General features: G+C 34.9%; 4 protein-coding genes across 4 annotated transcripts; 3 read left to right on the top strand and 1 right to left on the bottom strand.

Moving 5' to 3' along the window:
• The first annotated feature begins 266 nt into the window (after positions 1-266).
• On the top strand, positions 267-13,491 carry Atf6 (bZIP_ATF6 domain-containing protein ATf6). Its single transcript, XM_034985080.2, has 13 exons — positions 267-422; positions 1,213-1,405; positions 1,755-1,876; positions 2,412-2,524; positions 5,037-5,094; positions 5,642-5,913; positions 7,083-7,276; positions 7,394-7,544; positions 8,287-8,384; positions 9,204-9,295; positions 9,900-10,097; positions 10,817-11,209; positions 11,853-13,491. Exons 1-13 carry the CDS (start codon positions 380-382, stop codon positions 12,248-12,250), a joined length of 2,325 nt encoding a protein of 774 aa, XP_034840971.1. The 5' UTR covers positions 267-379; the 3' UTR covers positions 12,251-13,491.
• Positions 13,492-14,244: 753 nt separating this feature from the next.
• Positions 14,245-15,195, top strand: LOC117996937 (uncharacterized). The gene has a single exon (XM_034985081.2). The coding sequence runs from the start codon at positions 14,478-14,480 to the stop codon at positions 15,120-15,122; it is 645 nt and encodes a 214-aa protein (XP_034840972.1). The 5' UTR covers positions 14,245-14,477; the 3' UTR covers positions 15,123-15,195.
• Positions 15,188-16,721, bottom strand: mRpL30 (mitochondrial ribosomal protein L30). Its single transcript, XM_034985082.2, has 3 exons — positions 16,450-16,721; positions 15,884-16,010; positions 15,188-15,538 (listed from the first exon to the last, which is right to left on the bottom strand). Exons 1-3 carry the CDS (start codon positions 16,560-16,562, stop codon positions 15,242-15,244), a joined length of 537 nt encoding a protein of 178 aa, XP_034840973.1. The 5' UTR covers positions 16,563-16,721; the 3' UTR covers positions 15,188-15,241.
• Positions 16,722-17,301: 580 nt separating this feature from the next.
• On the top strand, positions 17,302-22,592 carry LOC117997137 (uncharacterized). Its single transcript, XM_034985313.2, has 5 exons — positions 17,302-19,023; positions 19,403-19,463; positions 19,591-19,715; positions 21,256-21,461; positions 21,604-22,592. The coding sequence occupies exons 1-5, from the start codon at positions 17,480-17,482 to the stop codon at positions 21,690-21,692; spliced, it is 2,025 nt and encodes a 674-aa protein (XP_034841204.1). The 5' UTR covers positions 17,302-17,479; the 3' UTR covers positions 21,693-22,592.
• Positions 22,593-23,851: the final 1,259 nt, after the last annotated feature.

Raw genomic sequence — 23,851 nt, forward strand, 5'->3', positions numbered from 1 at the left:
TCACGTCAAAACTCAAATGTCAATTGTCAAATTTTTTAACGTTCCATTTAATGCACTAAAATAATCAAAATCAGCTAAGCTCCATATTTTGTCCTGAAAAGGTATCTATTTTCTTAGCTCCAGATCTCGAATTTTAATTTTTATACACAACAATAATGTAAACTATTAAATTGTGTACACACAATAAAGTGATTTTACTACATAACAGTTAAACGTTTATTATTGTCACCCTCTGTCACCGCACCATCTGACTGCTGACAGCACAGATTCAATAACTAATTTTGTAAATAAACTGCATGTATAAAGGCGTAATGTGTTTTGATAAAAAATAAATTATTGGGATTTATGTTAAAAACTTTCCTTCAGAGCATCTGCTTCGATGGATACAGATATTCTACTCGATAGTAAAGACTGCTTGTACGGTAAACACAATTTTTTAGCACATCGTCCGGCTTGTTACGAAAACAAAGTGCATTGTGCGTGCAATTTGCTTTGAAACAATAAATAATTTGGAATGACCTTCCGTTTGCCTAAGCTAAGTAGCAAAACTGCATTTTTAGTCCTTGGATTTACTTTCTGTTATAATTTGTGTAGTTTTTTTACTCATTACTACATCTTTACAAGGTTATGATTTTGTCATTGTTTCTATCAAGACGCATTAATCTTTTTAACTACGTACTTATGTAGTCATTTTTAAATAAGAACTTATAAAAAAACTTTGATAAGAAACCCTGAATAAGTCCTGTAAAATTTATTTCCACAAACCATATTATTATTCAGTCCTTTCATTGAGTCTAAAAAATAAAATTCGTTTATTGTTAGAAGGAAAATCAACAGCAGTATAAATTTCTTATTAACTCAACTCTTTTTTTGTACTGGATAAGCAATTTTTATTTTTATTTTTTATTTTTATTTTTATTTATTCGGATCAACAAACAGTAGCACGCAGTGCTTGGATAAAAAACAGTAATAATATAACGTAGTAGTAATACTTAATTTATAAAGCAGAACAACTAAATAACGTTTTTCAATAACTTTATGTAAATAGATCATAAGCTCTTTAACAACAAACTTCTTATAAATTAGGCATTACTTAATAATACTTGGATTCAAACCCTTCCTCTTTTTTGTTACTTTTTTGAAAAGCATTATAGAGAGTTTTCGTTTACGCTGTAATTTTTTTAAGGTTAACTATTTTACTTTATATTTAAGATGAAGACTTCCTGGAACAACTGACTAAGCATGCTCTGCCATCGTTGTTGGATGCAGCAGATGCATCTCCAAGTGAGATCTTAGCTGACGCTGCACCAGTTCTAGTGCCCGCTATATCACCAGTGTTAAGCTTTAAGTCTTCTCCAAATGAAACCAGCAGTTCTGATTCAGGCAGCGAAGATGATTCTAAAAAGTATGAAATCATTTTACTACATATATAGTACTACTTAGCAGATGCTCACAACTTGGTCTGTGTGGATTTAGGTTTTTCAAAATCCTGTGGTGGAAACTCTTTGATTTTCTGGGATAAAAAGACAGCTACCTGTGCTAATTATGTGTTAATCCAGTACATAATCTGTCTCCATTCCAAATTTCAGCCAAATCCGTCCAGTAGTTTTCGTGTGACAAAGTAATACACATACACACACACACAAACTTGCACCTTTATAATATTAGTGAGATAAGTTCAATCAATAAAAAGTTTTCGAGTTTGTATTATTGTTTATCATTACATTTTATTATGAAATGACATTTTTTTGCAGTGGGTCCTGTACATCTTCAAATAGGCAATCATCCCAATCACCATTTGATTGGACGGCCTTCAATGAAGAACCCACAAATCAGCTGAGGCTAGAAGATGTAGAATTATTTCTGCAAAAAACAGGTGTGAAATTCAAAACTGTAGTAGCATTTCAGATATTTAATTTTTTTTTTAAAAGATGACTTTTTGTTTGATCTGTCAATCACCATTTTTGTTTTGTGGTATAGTGAGAACTTAAGAGAATAACTAAGAAATTAATTAGGTGATGAGGTATAGGCAATTTCTTAACTAAATTGAAAGGTCTAGTACCAACTATTCTTTTTTGCAGGGAGCATTATGAAAGAGATAGCAATATATTATACTAGCTGATGCCCGCGACTTCGTTCGCGTGGATTTACGTTTTTCAAAATCCCGCGGGAACTCTTTCCGGGATAAAAAATAGTGTATGTGTTAATCCAAGGTATAATGTATCTCCATTCCAAATTTAATCCAAATCCGTTCAGCCGTTTTAGCGTGATTGAGTAACAAAAATCCAAACATCCACACTTACACATTTTTATAATAAGGAAATTAGGATTAAGACCTGTCATTTTAGTTTCGATATTATTAAAAAAAAAATATCTTGAGATGTATTAATTTATGAAAATTTTCATTTTAGTTCCATTAGCAACAAAAACTACAACTAATGTGGTAGTTCCTGATACACCACCAAAGTCAGGAGCTTCAGATAAAACTAGTCCAGTGATGGCAATTGAAAATGGAATTATAAAGGTAGGGGAAAGCAGGTAGGATTCGTACACTTTTTACTCTAGGTAATGTAAAAACAAAACTAATAAATATTTTAAAATAATTTCAACGCTGCCGGATTACCTAGTTATCTGGCTTTAATTATAGCGTAGTTCAGTGTTGATGCAAAGTAAGATGACAAAGCTATGATGAATTTCCCAAAAAATGGAAATCGTACGAAAGCACCCCACACGCGAGGTAGCTTCGTACATCGACTAGGGTACATTCGTACATAGTGGGGAGCCTTCGTACACAGGAATTAAAAAGGCTATTTTATATGAAATTAAACATTTATTGATATCAAAATTAACACAGAATCAACCTTAAACATAGTAATAACTAACAATATGGTGTTTACAAACAATTTGTTACAATTTAAGTCATTCATTAATCAACATTCTAATTTACCGTTATAGTAACTCGCGTTTCATCTCTTTAGCCTTCTGTTTTCTCTCTTGTTCTTCTTTTTTCATCTTTTTTGCTCTTTCTTTTTCTATCAGTCTATTTTTTTCGGGATTATATGTTATATCCTTAATTTTTCTAATACTTTTCCTTTCTTTGTGTCTTTTTAGGTGCATTCTCATTCACTTTAGGCTAAGGTAAAAGGTTGCATAATTTCTGGCGTCATCATCCCACAGTTGATGTAGATGGTGATGGAGGTGGCAATCTTGATGATAGATCTTGTTGAGTAAGAGTTATTTCTTTGGGAGTTGAATTGGGATAGCGCCTATGTCAAAAATAAACGATTTCTTAGTAATTATTATTAAACAGAGGGTCTTCCAAATTTCGTGAAATCCACGTCCATTGTAAGTTTTAACCATTACTAAACTGATTCTAAAGTTGTCGATTTAAATATAAAGAGTACGTCAAATGTTTATGACGTCATATCTATGTATATCTTTTATACAAGCTGCCATAGGTACCTACTAAGCCAGCGTTTTGACGTTTGATAAGAAGTTGCTGATTTGACTTATAGCGCAGCTAACCACAGGCATGAAACTTCGAAGAAAGAAAACATCGAGGTTTCACCCACACTGGCAGGCGTCAAATGTCACCTATATTTGACGCTCGGTAGGCTATGAAACTACTAGGTATTTTTGATTTAACGACACCCCTAGCCTAATATTTAGCAGATGTCGATTTCAGGATCAAACCGAGAGTTTCTTCACTCTAGTTCTACTCTGCTAGTGTAGGCACCACCACTATTTGTTGCATGTTATCATCTGGGAGTGGTTTAGAATTGGAATCCCATAACCCAGTTAGTGCAAAAACGATCCTGAACTCACGCGGGGTGCATTCGTAAAGTACGAATCTACCCCACTCCTAACTGCACGAAGGTACCCCAACTAAAAAAATCAAACAATAAATTTAAAACAAAAATAACGGTGAAGGTTATCCCAAAATTAATGTTTACACATGAATCTGAGGCACTTATCCAAAGACTATTATATGTTACTTTAACAATTTGAGCCAAGCTTATTACGAATTAATGTCGTCAAAGATGAGTCGAAAAATTATTTTCGCGGTGTGAAAACACGTTTTGACTTATTCTAAAAAAACTGACTGTTGTACAGCCACTGCACTTAGCTGTGAGCCTATGAAATGAGCGGGCCTCACATATACAAAAACACAAACGCGTCACCATGTAGCATAGTGTAGATATGACTGTTGTACGAATGCTCCCTCTGTACGAATCCTACCTGCTTTCCCCTATGATTATAATGATGGAGTAACATTTTGATTGATTACCAGCATTTGAAAGTGTGTGGAATTGCAAGAATAAATGTACTACTCGACTGAAGAAAGCTTGATGATGGTAGCATCTTCACTTCCATAGACCACCAACCCATGAGCGTTTGTAATAATAAAGATGAGTGTGTGGTGTGGTAGGGGGAGGGGCCTTTGGCAAACTTTCTGCGAGCGGGTTATAGGTATCAAACTCAAACTATTTATTCAGAATTGGTAAAATTTTACGCTTCCTGATTGTCATACATTTTTATTTGTAAAATGATATGATATAGCGATGATAATTAATACATACTTAAAACTAAAGCTACGAGGGTTCCAAATGCGCCCAGGTCTGAGTAGAGCCCACAACAAACTCAGCCGGTTCTTTTTATTATCACCACTTTACAAAATCACTTAGAACTAACACAAATCTGTTAAGCAACTCATTCCCGAGCTTTCTTATCAATTTCCTTTACATTGTAATAGGATTTTTCAATAAGTTTACGTTTTATCAAAACTTTGAACTTGTTGAGAGACATCTCCAATATGTCTTCTGGAAGCTTATTATAAAAGCCAGCCAGCCATATGCCAGCCCGTAGCCTATTCTATACATCAAAGTAACCTGAATGTAAAATGTACTAAGTAAAAATCGTAGGCCATATCGTCACTTTCCATCTGGTATGATTGTGGTGATGCGGTTGTCTGTAATGAATAAAATAAAATAAACATTGTTCTCATGATATAATAATATTATGTCACTTGTTTCCAGGTTGTTAAGCAAGAATACAATCAAATCATCGATACTGACAAACCAAATCAAACCAAGGGTAAAATATTTAATCTATACTAATATTATAAATGCGAAAGTGTGTCTGTCTGTCTGTCTGCTAGCTTTTTACGGCCCAACAGTTCAACCAATTTTGACGAAATTTGGTACAGATATAGCTTGCATCACGGGGAAGGACATATGATACTTTTTATCCCGGAAAATCAAACAGTTCCTACAGGTTTTGAAAAACCTAAATCCACGTGAACGAAATCGCGGGCATCATCTAGTATTTAATATAATAATTATTATTAAACATTAGTATTTCTTTATAACTAAATTCTCTTATGGAATAATTAAGTTATATCAATAAATACATAATTTTAGAGCCTCAATAGCTCAACCGATAAAAGACTGGACTGAAAACTGAAAGATCGACAGTTCCAACCCCGCCCGTTGCACTATTGTCGTACCTACTCCTAGCACAAGATTTACGCTTAATTGGAGAGGAAAGGGGAATATTAGTCATTTAACATGGCTAATATTCTATTAATTGATATCTTAATTATAAATTATCTGATTGTGCTGATTATACAACATTTTTTTAGCACCAAACAATACCAACCCTCCAAATTCAATCTTCAAAGTAGTGAATGAACATTTCCAAAGCTTTAATAAAAACGAAGATAGTAAAATACTGTACATCACTGAACAAAACAGAGGTTTGAGGATACTGAAACTTCCACCACCAGTGGTCACTAGGCCAACCAGTGTCATATCTGCTGAGAGTACAAATGATAGGAAGATTCCTATATCGCCGCTGTCTCAAACGAAACATATACATATTCAGAATAGAAATAATAATGGTTACCATGTTCAAGTAAGTACTTCCACACCTCAGCAATCCGGTATTTGACAACTAGTCAAATCAGTAACTTTTTATCAAACTTCAAAACGCGCGCTTAGTATGCGAAATTCTATGAAATGCCGGTATGTGACGTCACAATCATTTGACATGCTTTTTTAAGTTTAATCGATAATTTAAAATGGTTGTCACACATAAAACTAACTAAGGATGTGGAATTTACGTATTTTGGAAGACGCTCTATTTAATAATCACTGAGAAATAATTTATTTTTGACATAGTCAAATACCGTATTTATATAATAGCCCGCCACTTCGTCTGCGAAAGTGTGTCTGTCTGTCCGTCCATCTGTCTGTCTGTCTGTCCGCTAGCATTTCACAGCCCATCCGTTTAACCGATTTCAATGAAATTCGGCTACTTTTTATCCCGGAAAATTGAAGAGTTCTCACGGGATTTTTAAAAACCTTAATCCACGCGTACGAAGTCGCGAGCATCAGCTAGTCTGTCTATAATCTGAATGGTTTGTTAATCACATCTTTGCCCATCTCCGCTTTATTAGATACCGGTTCTATTTACTTCTTTTTATATTTTTAACTAAAGCACGGTAACGTTATATGCAGTATTCCAACTTCATACAAACGGGCGAAATGCGAGTTATACCTACGCGCCTCGATCTCGCGGTGCGCTCGTGGTGCAGCCAGTCGTGACTGTGCCGTAGTGACGAACGGACGGTGTTTTGTTTTTTTAATAACCGCGCGATTTTTTCACTAAAAATAAGTTCAAGTACATATTTAATATGCCAAGTACTATTTAAACATAAAGTAGGCAAATGACAAGTACATATTTTAAACACAAAGTAAGCAAATGTAATTAAAATGCCGGAGGCGGGCAGCCCTATCGCATGTTTACGTACCGCGCTGCTGTAGGTATTTATTTCAAAGATACGGCCGAGTTACATTACTGTATAGATAACATTACCGTGACTAAAGCAGTGGCGTGCACAGGGTTTAAAGCCAGGGTAGGCATTAGTTAGGTAGGAACCTGTTTACTGGCAGGTTATAATGAAAAATATGCATTGAGCTTACAACTGGGGTAAGCAGTGCATTTATGCCTCTATGACCTGCACGCTGCTGGACTAAAGTATAACCTCCAACATGTTTCTTCGAACCTTTTTCTATTTTCAGGCATCACCGCCAAAAAATACGTTAGTTATCAATGCAGAACCAGAAGTCCATCAAATGGGTAACATTCTCCAAAGTATTGTTGAATACCAAACCAACAATAGTGAAATAAAGCTTCCTACAGGCATAGACTTGTCAAAGTTAACGGAAGCAGAAATTAAAGCCCTTAAAAGACAACAGAGGATGATAAAAAATCGGTAAGAAAATTGTAATAGTGTAAATAATTTTTTATTATGTTTGAGATCGTACGATAGTACAGAACCCTTTGCATGCGAGTTTGACTCATAGTTGACCAGCTTTTTAAATTTTTGCAGGGAGTCTGCTTGTCAATCGCGACAAAAGAAAAAAGAATATGTAACAACTTTAGAACAACAGCTTTTAGAAGCACATCAGGAGATTGCACAACTCCGACTTGAAAATAAGATCTTAAGGGACCAGTTACAGTCAAATGGAAGGAGCAGAAAGGTAGGTCCATTATTTTTATACATATGTATTTGAATCCCCTTTTAAATAATTTCAACGTTGATCTAATTATTCCTGATATTTGTCCTAACATGGTACCCATTATTGGAACTAAATAAAAATGTACAGTAGCCGACAAAAAATATTGTACATGAACCTTTAGAATGAGATATCGGCTTTGTAAACCATTGTGGCTTTGTCTTTATTACTTATACCTATGTGACATTTTGTCGGTCTTAACGACAGAGACAATGCTCTACGTACCTCTTTCTAAAGGTCGATGTACAATATTTTCTGGCGCATACTGTACCTACATATAATATTATGATGTTATTCGCACTAACAAAAAATTGCAGTGTCTAAGAATTTGATAGAGTACATATTTTGTTTCTACTGGGTTTCTTTTTTGTATCTGATACAAACGCGCAAGCGCAACGCATTGCGATGATAACTGCACATATATACGTGTATGATGATAAATTGTAATTCAAGAAAAACATGTCACGTGGCGGCGACGGCACGTGGCTCATACGGCATACGGCTGTGACAATAGGCCACACAACCCTCACGTCATATACTAGACACTTGCCATACATACATATTATTTGTAATACCTTAAATTGTAGTTAAAATGTCTTCAATAATAATTATTCTTCTGTTGAAACCTAGCGAGACAGGGATTCTTGTAAAAGAATGTACTTATCTCCAGCTTGTTTTTATTAAAGAGTGAGGCATGTGCTTACAGATCCCACGCCTAGACACATCAATATTGATACCTAAAAAGAACATTGCAGTTCTTTTCGCCATGGTTTTTATGGTTTCCTTGAATTGGAATGTCTTAGGGTGAGTTAATTATTACGTACAGCACTACCACTTTTATAAGTCGCATCGGCGCAACCTAAGGCCGACTAACCGAATGTTCCTACACTAATGAAATAGAGACCTTATTGCTTGTCGTTAAGATTTTAAATACAAGAACAACAGAGACTCGTGCTTTTATTTCGCATGTTGAAAACCCGGCGCTTAGACAACAACCAATAGCGGACGGATGCGCGCTGTGATTGGCTAAGATATTTTCGCGCCCTTCTAAAATAAGATTTCTTCTCATATACATACGGCGTAAGTCGTAACTTACAAAGGTGATAGTACTGTACGCATTTGATGAAAATGTATTTTTAGGGTTCCGTACCTCAAAAGGAAAAACGGAACCCTTATAGGATCACTTTGTTGTCTGTCTGTCTGTCTGTCAAGAAACCTACAGGGTACTTCTTGTGACCTAGAATCATGAAATTTGGCAGGTAGGTGGGTCTTACAGCTGGCTTTAGGGGAAAAATCTGAAAACCGTGAATTTAGGGTTAGATCACACAATAAAAATTAAATTGTGGTCATGAACTAATAATTAATATTTTCAATATTCGAAGTAAGATAACTATATCAAGTGGGGTATCATATGAAAGGGCTTTGTGCCTGAGGGGCCTGTGCATTCTAAAACAGAATTTTATTTATTTTTATGCATCATAGTTTTTGAATTATCGTGCAAAATGTCAAAAAAAAATCCGACTGTAGTTTTGAACCCTCAGTGTGCGAGCCTGACTCGCACTTGGCTGGGTTTTTTTTAATATGTACATAGGTAAGTATAATAACCAAGTTTTTTGTTTTAAGGTGGAATTCAAAGCCATTTACAGGACCGACTGACACGCATATCGGCTCTCGGCATCTTTTGTGGACGGAAGATAACAAAGATGTTATTGCTGGTAAGTATGTACTTTGGTACAGTAGCTGGCAAGAAATATCGTACATCGACCTTTAGAATGAGATTTCGGCTTTTTAGAGCGTTGTCTCTGCCACTCATACCTAAGTGACGTTTGTCGGTCTCAACGACAGAGACAACGCTCTACGAAACCTCTCTCTTTCTAAAGGTCGATGTACAATATTTTCTGCCGCGTGTACATTACATTTCTAGTAATCCTGTAAAAATCTTTTGCCACATGTGAAAGATCATTACTTGAGAACGACTCGATTGATTTGGCTGTTTTTTTTTCATTATTCGTAATCGCCAGGACAAGGGATGTCATCAAATAATTTTTTTTGGAAACCACTGAAAATGTAGATTGTTTGAACAATCGTCAATTTTGAAGTGTTAGTTAGTCTTGAGTAGGTATTGTAGCAGAATCGCATTGCAAAACTAAGATCTGTCGAGCGTGCTTTGACTTTGCTCAGACAAAAGTTTCAATTAAAAAGAGACAGATTTATGCCAGCGGTATAACGCTGTCTCGTTTTAACAGTGTCTTGAGTATGAGCAAAGTCAAAGTGCGCTCTATAGATCTCAACTTAAGTCTCTTTAAATACATTTTGCAGATTATGATCAAATAGGTAATCGTAGTGCTGACGGGAACGACTGCCAGAATACGACACTGAATGATCTCAAAATCAACCAAACCGAAAGCATCAGGATAGCGGGAGAGCTAAAACGTTGGATCGGAGGTGGAAAGACTGTGAATTGGACAAATGCGCCTAGGAAGAATAAAGTATATTTGGATGAAGAACAGATAACGGGTAAAACATTAAATATTATCTTTTTACTGACTTATGTACTGCTTTTGAAGTATTGTCTTTTTGACAGGGTAGGTACTGATTCTGAGCGAAACCAAATTTTTAAAGTGTTTGTATCTTTTTTTACCAATGTAATAAGAAAAGGATAGACAAAAGTAATTTAATTTAGAACTGTCAAACCTCGTGATTTTAGGTGCCAATCGTGAGTCGATTGATTTTAGTAGAGTGCACTAAAATTTAGAATCCTTAAATTCCAAATTAAACTTCCGTCCTTTTTTAGCAGTATTAAAAAGAAAGGGGTACTCAAATTTAGTTTTGAGAAAAACATCAAAATCGACGTCTCGTCACGATTTGTTATCGTCATGTACCCTACTCACTGCCACCGCTGTCCGAAATTATGAGTTGTGAACATAGTAAGAAAGAAATCGGTTAAAAAGGTTTCTAAACACTTGCCGTTTTCAACTCTCTGCTGAGAGTAAATTTTTGACTTTTGAGTAAACAAAGACAATAACGCTTTTATACATGAAATAAGGATAGCTGAATGTAGGTTTTACTCCATAATCATCATCAATCGATAGACGTCCACATACATAGGTTTCTTGTAGTGACTTTCCATGTTTGGAATTTTTACATTGTTTTGATTTTATTCCAAAACCATCATACTCTGTCGTATATGAAATCTCGTTTCTAAAATTCTTACTCATATGATGTATTTTTAATAGGTGGCTTATTAGAAACGTACAGGCTATTCAACAAACTGAATCTTGACAATAACCTACTTGATCTACCCACAAATAAAAATGGGAGGTCTATTCGAGAGAAATCCCGCTTAAGAAGACTCAGGCGTGCCATACCTGACAAGGACATAGATTTCTCGGACGGTGCGATGTTCTATGAGCGGCTGTATCACAAACCTATCAGAAAGTCTGTAAATGATTTCAATGTGGATGACTTTGGTGAATGGAACGCGTTACTTCAAGCACTTCATAGGCGAGATGACACGTTCTACGTGGTTGGTGTCGGTAAAGGGGAACATTTGCTGTTGCCTGCAGTGAGCCATAATGTGACACGGCCTCCTAAGATGGCGTTGATTTTACCAGCACTTACTGGCAATGGTGAGTAATGATCCATACCAATATTATGGTGAATGGAAAGAAAGAAAGAAAGAAAGAAAGAAAGAAAGAAAGAAAGAAAGAAAGAAAGATACAGGCAATGGTGAATTATGATCCATTCCGTTTTTCCCGCTAGTTGTAATATTGGTATCTTCAAAAGAAGAGTGAATAGACACCTTCTGGGCAGGCGTGTTTCATCTTAGGCTGCAACATCTCCTGTTTGGTGTGTTGCTGTCAAGCAGAAGCCTATAATAATTTATTATAGTTATTAAAAATACTAATATTAAATGGGAATGTGTGCCACTCTGCTAGTTTTTACAGCCCATCCGTTTAACCGATTTTGATGAAAGTACAAAGATCGCTTGCATCCCGTGGATAGACCAAGAATTATCCTGGAAAAGCAAAGAGTTCCCATGGAATTATTGAAAACCTCAATCCGCATGGATGAAGTCGAAAATAATTTGCAAATAATTTACAGTTCGCCTTAAGTGAAACAGTTCTGGAGTCTAGTGGATGTACCCTTCTATTTCTCTTCTCATTACCTACAGGGTCTATTTTAATGTGTTTTTTTTGCATCATAATGCTTCGTGTGCGTGTCCAACTTGCACTTGAACAGTTTTTATAATGTTTATTGTATTTTTCGCAGATTCACTAAAGGCCGACCATGTGACCCTTATGCAAATCGACTGCTCCGTCGTCAACACAACCCTGGTGAAACTAAAATCGGACGCTTTACCAGAAAACATTAGAAAAACCAATGTCGATAGTATGCCATTAAATCCCAGGCCGGAGAATAAAGGCGTAAGGAGACTTAATCTAGACATTAATACACCTGAAACTGTTCAAAACACAAGTGATAGTCAATCCAACACTTTAAATAATAAGAATATTGAATACGATTTAGATATAAATAAGAATTTTCTGCTCACTCAGCACTTACTTTCCAAAACAGGTGTTTTAAATAATAGCTCAGTAGGAACAAAAGATCCTTCTCGTAAAGCAAAGTTAAGTAATAGTAATGAAACAAAGCAATCGAATAGCTAGAGTGTTATACTTATAAGAATTTACTTACAGTATTAAATTATTGTAAAATATCAGGTCCTTTTGTAATAGGATTTCAAATACTGTATGTAATATTACTTTTTAGCAACTTTGGTGCCAAATATTGAAATAAAAGCATCGTGTAAAATATTTGTGCAGTTTTTAACAGATTTTCAAAACGAAGGATGAATTCAACAAAGTACTTACATGTTATATACTATCGTACATTGTAGTATACGAAAATATATCTGTGAGATTATCAATTCGGTGCGTATTTTTTATAATTCACCTATTAACTGTTTTATAGTGTGTGTGTGTGTTTTTTTTTTTTCAGAAAAAGTAAATAGTACAGGAATAATATTTATTATGATACCATGACGATGTTTTTTTAATTTTTTTACTGGGAAGTTGATTAGCTATTAAAATAAAAAAGAAGTTTTGAAAGAATGAAGTTATCTTTTTTATCCATTTAGGCAGATCTCATGTTGTACAGTGCGACAAGACTATCTTGGCGCGTGGCGAAAATCGAAACAAAATTTGCCGTCAAGTGTCCCCTTTGTTCTTGTTTGAATAGTCTAAGCCTTTGTTCTCGAACTGCGCCCCCTGTCAATGTCATTCAAGTGCCAAGAGAGCCTTGTCGCACTGTATGTTTATAAATGCAATGACTGGCATCCATTCAATTAATTTATAAGTATAGCATGCGACAGGTCAAGTTCACGATGGTAATCGTGGTGGGGGCGGCCCGTACACCCGCACATCCCCCGCGTTAACCCGGTGCGGGATAGCGTGGGTGTGCGGGGTGTCCCCCATGGTCATACCCCGATCGCCATCTTGACCTGTCGCGAACTAGGAGTGTGTGCATATTTATAAGGGTACATATAAAAGTAATATATATATATATATATATATATATATTGTATTTATATAGTAAAAAAACAACTTATCTATATTCTTTAAGATTCCTTAAGTTATTTTATCATTCTTTCGATAAACTATAATTCATATATTATCTAATAATTTTACATTGTGTACCTATGCCCTATGGCTGTGTTATATTTTTGTTTTTCTTTGTAAGATGTTGAAAGTTATCACAAAATCTATATAAAATTACCTTGTGTTGTTGACCTATAAATTAGCACCATCTATCTGTTTTACTTTTAAGCAACTAGATAACAGCTATATTATTTAAAACTCATCGGTTGGGTACCTACTTGTGGTAATAATATATTTTTACTCTTGAAATACCTTTTTGTTTTATTGAATCTCTATGAAATCTAAAAACGATATACGACGACAGTATGACTTGGAGTCAGTATTGCATTGGTAAGAAAGTACTTATCCACTTAATATCCTATGGCGTAAGTAAATTCCAAAGAGGATAATAGTTCAACTACGAAATTATCTAAGCCAATGTCCTAGGGGTACCATAAATACCTAACTTGTTACTACACTGAATTGATATTAAAGCAGCAGGCTGAATAATAGAAGCCAGTGGAATGGAATTTCAGTCATTCCTAATCTGTTTGGCTGATAAGTGGGTAGCTCTAAAAAGCTCAAAATGGACGCTGCTGATTGGGAAACCGCAAAATCAAATCGATTTGTTAATTTTTTTCTAAAGTTACCCACGATCACTGTAACCTGGGTAATGCTTCGGTTTTGGGTTTATTTTTGACTAAGATATTTTTGAACGCTAATTTCAGACCGTTGTGACAAGACCTGGAGACTGGAGTAAACATAGAGATAGTAGGTATACATTCATCTAAGGGAGTAAATGTATTCTGTGCAGGACCTCGACTGGCCATGACACTGACCTGTAGGGCGATTGTCTAAAACCAGCATCAATCATTATTACAATCTCAATTGTTCCGATTGGCTGAATTTGCGCGATTCTTGTTGCAACAATGCATTGTGGCCAATAGTGAGCGAGCATTAACCAATCAGAGATGATTGCGATCGTGACATTGTAGCTGTCAAACAACCGCGGTAGGGCAGCTGATGACTGGGGATGACTTTGACAGTAACATAACCTAAAATGATGTTTTCAATTTTATAAAATAGTGGTAAAATATTATAGGTAGTTAATAGTTATTATTTAATACTAGTTGCAGGTTTAAAAACGAGGAAAAGCAATTGATAAATAAAATAATTACCTACTTGTTGATTGTTCCTCGTGTAACTATCAAAAAATAATATTCATGTGATTTTACAAGTCCTATTTGTTATTTCCGAAATGAATTGTTTACGTTTACTTAGACTTACTAACTACAAATGTTTTAACAAAGTTACTTCCGTTAAGTACATATCCCAGCATCCTTTAAAATTTTTGGAAGTCCAAGAGAAATGGAAAGAAAAGGATGGTGTTTCTCAGCGCTGGAACCTAATATACAAAGCTCCTATGGAACAAATCCTTAACGTTACAACAGCATATTTAACAGCTTCAACTGTTACGATTGCTGGAGGAGGCATTTATTACGCTGCATTTCAGTTTGACTTAAACACAATGTATGACCCAGTTCTACTTGGAGGTGATGTAGTTATAGCAAACAATGCATTTGAGTGCCTCATATACCTTGGAGCATTTGTTCTGTTTCACACAGCTGTGAAAGTAGTATTGTCAAAGTTTGTCATACGCTTATATCAGGATGGTGATCAATACCTAGCAATTTTCAGAGGAAACTGGTACAACTCTGTTGTTAAACACAAGTTTCACTTAGATGAGTTTAAAAAGCTAAATCCTACATTTGTTGTGTCCTGGGGAGATTCTAGGTTTAGCCTCGGAAAGAAGAAAGGCATATTGCTAGATAAGTATTTTAAGACTCCTGAGTATTATAATTATTTATTGTATAAGAAGAAACCTGACGCTTCTAGAGAATAATTGATTTTGTTGAGACCTTATGTAATTAGTTGTTGCTTTATAAGTTATGAAAATAATAAAAAACATTGTTCTATAACCTGTTTTATTAATATTGTCTATATTATAATAGCCTAATCTAATTAAAATCCACCAGTGAAAGGATTATTCCATCTGTCCCTAGATTCTTTCCTAAGAGTGGGTGTGTCCATTTTCTTTGGATCAGTTTCAAATTTCTCTAATGCTTCTATTTGTTTTTGTTCTGGTTGCAGTGTCTTTGTTACTATACACTGCCCATCTTCCTTAAGGACAGTGTATTTAATATCTTCCTCTGTAGGTTCTCCATATGGAAATGTGATTGGCGTTATTCTGATCAAATGTTTTATTTTCCATAATCTTGCATTAATATTTGGTATATTCTTGACAATAACAACTCTGTTCTGAAATGACAGAATATAATATCACAAACTATACATTATAAAAGTATAGTGAGTATAGTACAGTATGTTGCAGAAAGTAATGTACATCAGCCTTTAGAATGACATTCCAGCTTTGTAGAGTGTTGTCTCTGTCACTCATACCTATATGACGTTTTGCTGGTCTCAACGACAGGGACAACACTCTACAAATTTGCTATGTCCTTCTAAAGGTTGATGTACATTACTTTCGGCCGCGTACTGTAAGTCCACATTACAAGTTTTTAAAATAATTTTTATGATTGTGTTTTGATATGTATTTAAATTATTTAGAAATTACAAGTTTTCTTTTACAAAATAAATTCTTACTTGCTCGTCAAGCTTCAGTTCAGTCAAAATCTTTTTTTGCCACCATGGGTGATGTCTACTAGTTTTAATTTGTTCCACTCTGAATAGTTTAGATGGTGAACACTCAGGATCTTTATGATCGGGATACCTGAAAGCATATTCTTATTTTTTTAAAGACCAATATAAATGAAATGTACTAAGACACCTAAATACTAGAGGTGAACCAAAGAATATAATGTACAGGGAGGTGAACATTGAATGTTCTGAACTGTTTATTTAGACTGTTCACTGTTGGTGACCACTGGTCACAGATAGACCAGTCCAATCGTGAACAACATTCCATCACAGTGCAGTAGTCTCACAGTACACGTCGACGACGACGTGATGGGCAAGGAGTGGTTCTACTTGTTCAATCAATGGGTGAACAATGGCCTTATAATATATTATGTATTAACACTGTACAGTGGTTGATAGTAGAAAATCAACCTTTTATGAGAATGAACAAAATTAGCAAATAGGTGGTAATTTTACAAAGTACATAATGTTGGTGATATTTTACGTCATTTTTATTTATACATTTTACCTACCTAGGAAAATACTGTATTCCTCCTGGATATCGTACACCGCCCGAAGGCTTATGTCCTTTTGAACGAAATAACAACGTTAAAGGTGTTATTGTTTTTAATAACTGTTTATTCATTTTGTGCCTTGATTTTACTTGAACTTCTGAAACGGATGACCAATCTAAAATCTTAATTTCCTTCAATTATAAAATTGGAAATTTATTATTTGAGGTTATTTTTGTAATTTGTTGACTTTTCTGAAACTTTCCGTCCTTTCTTTCCGTCAAATTGTTGCAGATTTTGACTGACAGCTGGTGTTGCTCTATAGTCTATAGCCTATGTGAACATCATAAAAGTATTAAATTGAAGTGATTGTACACTGCCCAGATCCGGATCCGATTAAATTATTGGAATGTTAGCTTATGTTCTAAACTTATTCATCACTAGCTGATGCCCGCGACTTCGTCCGCGTAGATTTAGGTTGTCAAAAATCCCGTCGGTACTCTGATTTTCCGCAATAAAAGTAGCTTATCTCACTCTCCAGGTCTTTAATCTGTTGCACCCTTGGCGCCTCTCTACCTCCTTCACTCCTGTCCCGCTGACAAGTTAGATACATACCGATCTCAAATCCCAATGCTATTAGAAATGTTAGCAGGATTTGGAAGCAAGCGGTATCGCGTCAGTTTCCGTTTTAGGTGTTTTTCATTGACTGTCTACACAGATGATGAATAAGTGTGGAAGATAAGCTGACATTCCAATAATTTAATCGGATCCGGATCTGGGCCGTGTACAATCGCTTCAATTTACTGCTTCATGATGTTCACAATAGACTATAGAGCAAAACCAGCTATCAAAGTCAAAATCTGCAACTGCAATCTGTGGCTATGTTTTGTTTACAATTCTGAAATCCGAAATTTTGAATTTAATTAAAAACCAACTGCCGTAATTGTACTAATTTTATAAGATTTAATCACAGGATTTGATCTATATCAATATCTTTGGAGTGCGAATAATATAATTGCCGGTGCGTATACATGCGCTTATTTAAAGACCCATGAAGAAAGTACGTTTTGAGTCGCCAGTGAAAACAGTTTTATCATCAGCAATGCAGGAATCCGAGTGCCATTCTCCCAGGCCCTTTATTCATAAGCAAGTCAAATCAGCACCTCATGTCGAATATCTGGACTATCGACCGGTACCATTCACACTTGACCCTGTACAGAGATTTGAGTGCAGCAACTCGTCACCATATCCAGTAGTTAGTAGAACAAGTTTGACGGATACTGCTAAGTTAGAACACAGGTGGCAGCCTTCTAATGAACTAGATTTGAGTATTCTTGATTCTGCGCTTAGTTCACGTACCGTACAGCAAACATACCTAGCAGAGCATGGGAGTTACACACAACCCATGTATAGTCATTTGAAAACTAACCCACTGACTGAGAAAACACCAAATGTTTTAACTCCTATAGAAAACAAAACTAACCCACCAAATGTTCTAAGAAAGAATGATGATTTTTTCTTAAGAAGAGATAATTTGAATGGATACAAACAATTAAGCAGTGAAATGAATAAAATACAGTTGGATAAAGAGAATGATCCATTCTTAAAAAAAACTCAACTTATGATGATGGGACAAACAAACTTACCTTTAAAAAATGCAGATAGCCTCAGTTCCAGTAACTCTTCAAATACTACAAATAATAGTCCTTGTAGGTGTCATCATTGTATAAAAGTCTGTAATGTTCAACATATCGGTCAGTCGAAAGTTGAAATTGTAAAAAATCAAAACATAAATAGGAATCGTTACAATGTGTGTCATTGTATAACAATGCTGCCTCAAAACCACACACATTGCCCTTGTAATATTCAAGCGATGAAACCTCAGATTCCGAATTGCAGTTGCAATAACGCACCTAATATACCGGCTCCCTTATCTGAGAATGTAGTTGATAAAAAGACATGGGCTATTCAAAGGTATGCTCAAAATAAGAACAGTGAATGTTTAGATGTAGAGAAGCAAACTAACATTACCGTAGACGAAAAAGAACCAACGGTTGCTGATTTGTTTAAAATAATAAAATTGCAAAATGAACAATTACAGCTGCTTCAAGAAAAAGTTGACAAATTTATATCTAATTCAAGCAATGGACATAATCCAAGCCCTGCGATTCAAAATTTTATGACTGAGCAAGTAGCTCTCGAATCAGGCAGAACGGAACAGAAAATATCCATAGGTGTTATGACAAGTTTTGAAGTTGTTCGGACTTCTACTATAATTAACAAAGAATTTGTCAAACAGAACGAAGCTCAAATACAATGTAATAGATCTCAAATTAGCCTCAAAGAAGTTGTGTCGAAACAACCAGCCAATTCAAACTTTCTTGACGGGTTGACTGCAGTCTCAAAACATGTTGAATTACATCAGCAGAGTAAAAGTAATGCAGTAGTTGGTAACGGCGATATGACTAATAACGATTGTAATAATGAAAAGACTTTGAATGAGATGAGTTTGTATAATGTTCAAGTGGATAATGCAATCACTCCAAACATATCACCTGACCAAAGCCTCTATCTAGATGTTAGGGATTATAGCGAGTAAGTTGGCACAATTTTAAGTTATATATTTTTCTCTTTTGAAAGATGTAAATAATTAATCTAGCCTAAGAAATTAAATTTTACAGGTGAAAAAAATGAGACTGATTGCATGTATTTTTAAGATGTTTAGTATTGGACTAATTTAGTTTTGTTTGAGGCTATTTTTACCCCATTTCAAGGCTGTTTTCATTAAAAAATAATTATCAAGGTAACTGGATCCTATGATTAAAAAAATGTGTTTGAGTCAAAAGAGGACCTAGCACTTATAGCCCGCTTCTGTTCGCTAGCACGTCATAGTGAAATACGGAATCAATTTTTATCAAACAGCTAATAAGAATATAGATAAGTGTAGTAAAATAATAATAATATTTATTTTCAGTTCTGATGCAAGTAGTGATGACCAATCAAATGTTGGATGGACTTATTATAATAAAGTTATGGTGAGAAGTGCCTTTTTTATCGCTGGGAAATGCGTTGACGCTACCCCCTTCCTTGAAGAATTTCTATTTTGAATTGAACAGATGCCTAAATTAAAAGCTAACCTTTATAAATTCCTTTTCTTTACAGACACATGTAAATGGGATGTTACAAGAATCTGACATGCCGTCCTCAGCAAGTGCATTGTATAGAAATGTAAGACAAAAGTGTATGCAGATGCAGATTGACAAATCTAATGTTAGTGTGGCTAAAAGGTAATTAATATTATATTCAAATTATTTCCGGATACCTGTAGTTAACATTTGAATGGGCTAATATTATGCAGTTTCATGATGTATGAACCAAGAAAATGACAGATGAATCAATATATATCTTTGTAATACAATACAATAATCACAAGATGAGCTGACAGACGTTAAAAAGTGCAGGTGAAAATATTCCTTTGACCTTGGTTGAGGGGATTTTTTTTTATTATTTAGGTAATTTTATACATATGCATTATACGAATAAGGCAAGTTTTACAATGCAATGTCAACTTGAAAGCAATCAAAGCACTTATCAACTTTTTTGAAACAACTTTTCAACACTTTTTCTGTCAGATTTTGTATATGACTGTCATACTTATCTATAGTGGAATCAATAATTCACTGAACTAAACTGACAGGTCCTAATGTCACTTTGTAAAATAATGTTGTCATATTTATTTTAATAGTGATGCCCCATTCGATTGTGATTCGATTGTGATGTTTCAGTTCTACTACTATGAAATATTTATTTTATAAAGATATTATATTTAAGTAATAATAATAATAACTATAACATTGCATTATAAGAAGATTTAATTCAATTATGCAAAATATATTGAAATTAATGAACAACAAAGAGGCATGTAGGTATCCTTTCGTCTGACACACAAATTATTTGTTATTGTAGCAATAGAAATACAAATTATAGAAAAATTTCAACTCTGTACCTATTACGATTCACAAGATATAGCCCACTGACAGACAGACGGATGGAGTCTTAGTAATAGGGTCCCGTTGGCACCCTTCGAGTACAGAACGTTAAGAAGTCAATTTCTCTCTTCCTCTTTTTTGTATGCACGCCAGCAATACGGACGTCAAATCATTGTGACGTCACATGTCAATATTTCATAGAAACACGCATACTAAGTGTTAGTTGTTTCAAAAGTTGTGTGTGTTTAAAAAGAATCGTTGTCTAACTGTACAAACTTGCAGTTTGTTCGTTTTTTCTTGATTAATAATTTGTTTATTGTTTCTTCGCAAATGGGAAAAGAGTACTATACAAACCTCGGCCGAAATACCAATTATCGACATCGTTTAGTTTAAAAATCTTCGCGTCGGCAAATGCTTTATTTCCGGACTGAACAGTATCGTACAAATTATCTCTCAGTACAGGCCGACAAAAAGGAGATCATTACTAAGCATCTAAGCATACTAACCATCATTGCTATCTATTTAAAATATTTTTATATCGATAATAATAAACACAATTGGGAAGTTTCAGTAAATAACAAAATATGTGTGTTTAATCAATTTAATAAGTGAGTGATGGATAATCGATTTTTTAATCACAACACAATATTTTTTTCATTAGAAACTGTTAACACTGTAAACGTCAGTTTAGTTCACTGAATTTTTGGTTCGACTTTATCTAATCTTTAAAACAAAAAAAGTGAAGTTTTGTACACTGAAAATATAACTAAAATATATATAAGTATTCCTATGTGGATATTTTTACTTATGATTTTACATAGTTGCCTAAAACTTTCAGAGTGACATTCGGAGATGACCCACTAGTACAAAAGCCATATTATGCTCGACAAGCCGCAAGTCCCACAACAGACACCAGCCTTAAAATGAAGCAACTTGCTGCTAAATACTTGAAGAATGATGCAATATCCAACACACCATCACCTAGGCCTGTTGACATGTCTCTAGCTACAAGAAACTATATGGAGAAACACAGGATATTTAAAGGTATTTTTAATTGCTTCATTGGGTATTTCTGTCTTTCTTCTTTCTTCAGAATTTTAAGCAATTTAAAAATAATATTTCCTGTGCAATGGCACGGAACCCTTCCCGTGTGAACTTCTCGCACTTAATCGAATTTTTGTTTCAGGAGCGAATATGCAACCAGGCCAACCTCATCTTGATTTACCTAAATTTTTAGATATAACCGCGCTAAAACAACAGCCTAAGTTTTTATAAGGATGTTATTTATTTTTGACAAGATATAATTGTAGGTAGGTAGATTTATAATATTATGTATCAGGGGGCACGGCAGTGCCCCCGCCAAGACGAGCCAAACTAAAGGACGGGGCACTACGTACCTTTTCTCGAAGCGTTTCGTCGTATTTTCGAGCAGTTCATTTTTTATCAAGTATAGTTATTATTACATTTTTGACAGAGCAATTAATTGTAGTTTTGGTATTCAAATAATTTTATTTGTAAAAATTTGTCATACTTTAAAGATACTGTAATAGCCTAGATAAAAAGCTATGATAGCTATGATAGTTAAGACGGGATTGACTTCCGATTAGAACCGCCTCCTCATTGGGGGTCGGGGTTTCGATCCCGGGCACGCAGCTCTAACTTTTCGAAGTTATGTGCGATTTAAGTAATTAAATATCACTTGCTTTAACGGTGAAGGAAAACATCGTGAGAAAACTTGCCTGAGAGTTTTCCATAATGTTCTCAAAGGTGTGTGAAGTCTACCAATCCGCACTTGGCCAGCGTGGTAGACCATGGAAACCCTTCTTATTCTGAGAGGAAACCCGTGCTCTGTAATCTGTATAGTGAGCCGGCGCGGCGATAGGTTAGTCATGATGATAATGAAATAAACTGTTAAGTCTGAAGCCACAATGTAGCTTCAGTCTTATATATTTGATAATTAAGGTATTTTAGTCGTTTGTACTTTGTTTCTACCTTATATTTTAATTTGTAATTACATACATAATTTGTTAATTTTAAGTACTTTTATTAGTATTTGTAATAAGATTTTTTAGGTAATAAAAGATGTTTAATATTGAACAGACATTTATTTAAACTTTACAGGAAATAACAGAGTTAAATCTTAACACATACATAAATTATAGTTGTCATAACTTCCGTTCTGAACAATTTATACTATCATTAACATATTATTTGATTAACTTTTGTAATCATATTATTTACAATTTCTGTACTACTATTACTCGTATTACATATAACTCTTAGACTGAGATCTATAGAGTGCACTTTGACTTTGCTCAGACTTAAGATTGAGTTCAAACGAGACAGATTCGTGTTCTCTTTGTTTTAACTCTGTCTTAAGTCTAAGCAAAGTCAAAGTACGCTCTATAGATCTCACCCTTAGTATTTCAGATCCAAACTAAGTATAGTTCCTGCAAAATGACTCCTCACACGTCATTTTAATTTTATGGGCCAACAGTCATGTCAAAAGCACGGTTCACCTTTAAAATAAGGACTAAAATCGTACTTTTGACATGAAATTTGACACAAAAAATTAAAATGGCGCGTGAGGAGTTAAATTTTACACGTTATAATATATTAACAATTTTGATGAACATAGGACATGACGTCATCAGTCTTTACACATTCAATATGGCAGATGTTGCAAAGTGGCGGTTTTACTTTGAATTTCATTATGGATTTTCCTTCTTCATCGACAGGTAAGTAGATCAAGAAAATCTAAATAATACTATTTTGATAGCAAAATTTGCAAAATTGTCATGTCAAAAGTACGATCTCAGTCTACTTTTGATATTATGATAAGTTATGATAGTATAGTTGACAGTTGACACAGCAATAATGGTGAGCGCGTACTCCACAGCATACTCAAGTAAGACCTCGTTGTGTCTGTTGTTGAGACTGATAAGACTGCGACAAAACCTCACAGGTATGAGTGACAAAGACGACGCTCTATGAAGCCGAAGCTGAAGCTTCTGATCATCTCTTTTTTAAGTTCGATGTATCGAGTATCATACGTTATATACCGTAATTATGTTGTTTTTTACTTGTGTTGTATCACGTTGTGAAATTTGCATAGCAGCGCTCACTTGCGGTCCATGTTGGGCGCCATTTGTCACCCGGCATATGGAACGTTCCGTTCAAATAAACACCCAAATGGCGCCCAACGTGGACCGCAAGTGAGCGCTGCTATGCAAATTTCACAACGTGACAGTTGCTTTCACCATTATCGACATAACTGCGTGGTCAAGCTCTCTATCGTTATCCACTATTTCAGGGTTTTAGACCAACAAAATGTTTTTTTTGACGTTGATTTCACAAAAAATGATTGATGGAATGGTTGATTTAGACTACACCATTTTATAACGTGGATTCTCCACTTGCCTATAAACCACAAA

The sequence above is a fragment of the Maniola hyperantus genome, chromosome 4, assembly GCF_902806685.2.
Source record: "Maniola hyperantus chromosome 4, iAphHyp1.2, whole genome shotgun sequence".
In the NCBI taxonomy this organism is placed as follows: domain Eukaryota; kingdom Metazoa; phylum Arthropoda; class Insecta; order Lepidoptera; family Nymphalidae; genus Maniola; species Maniola hyperantus.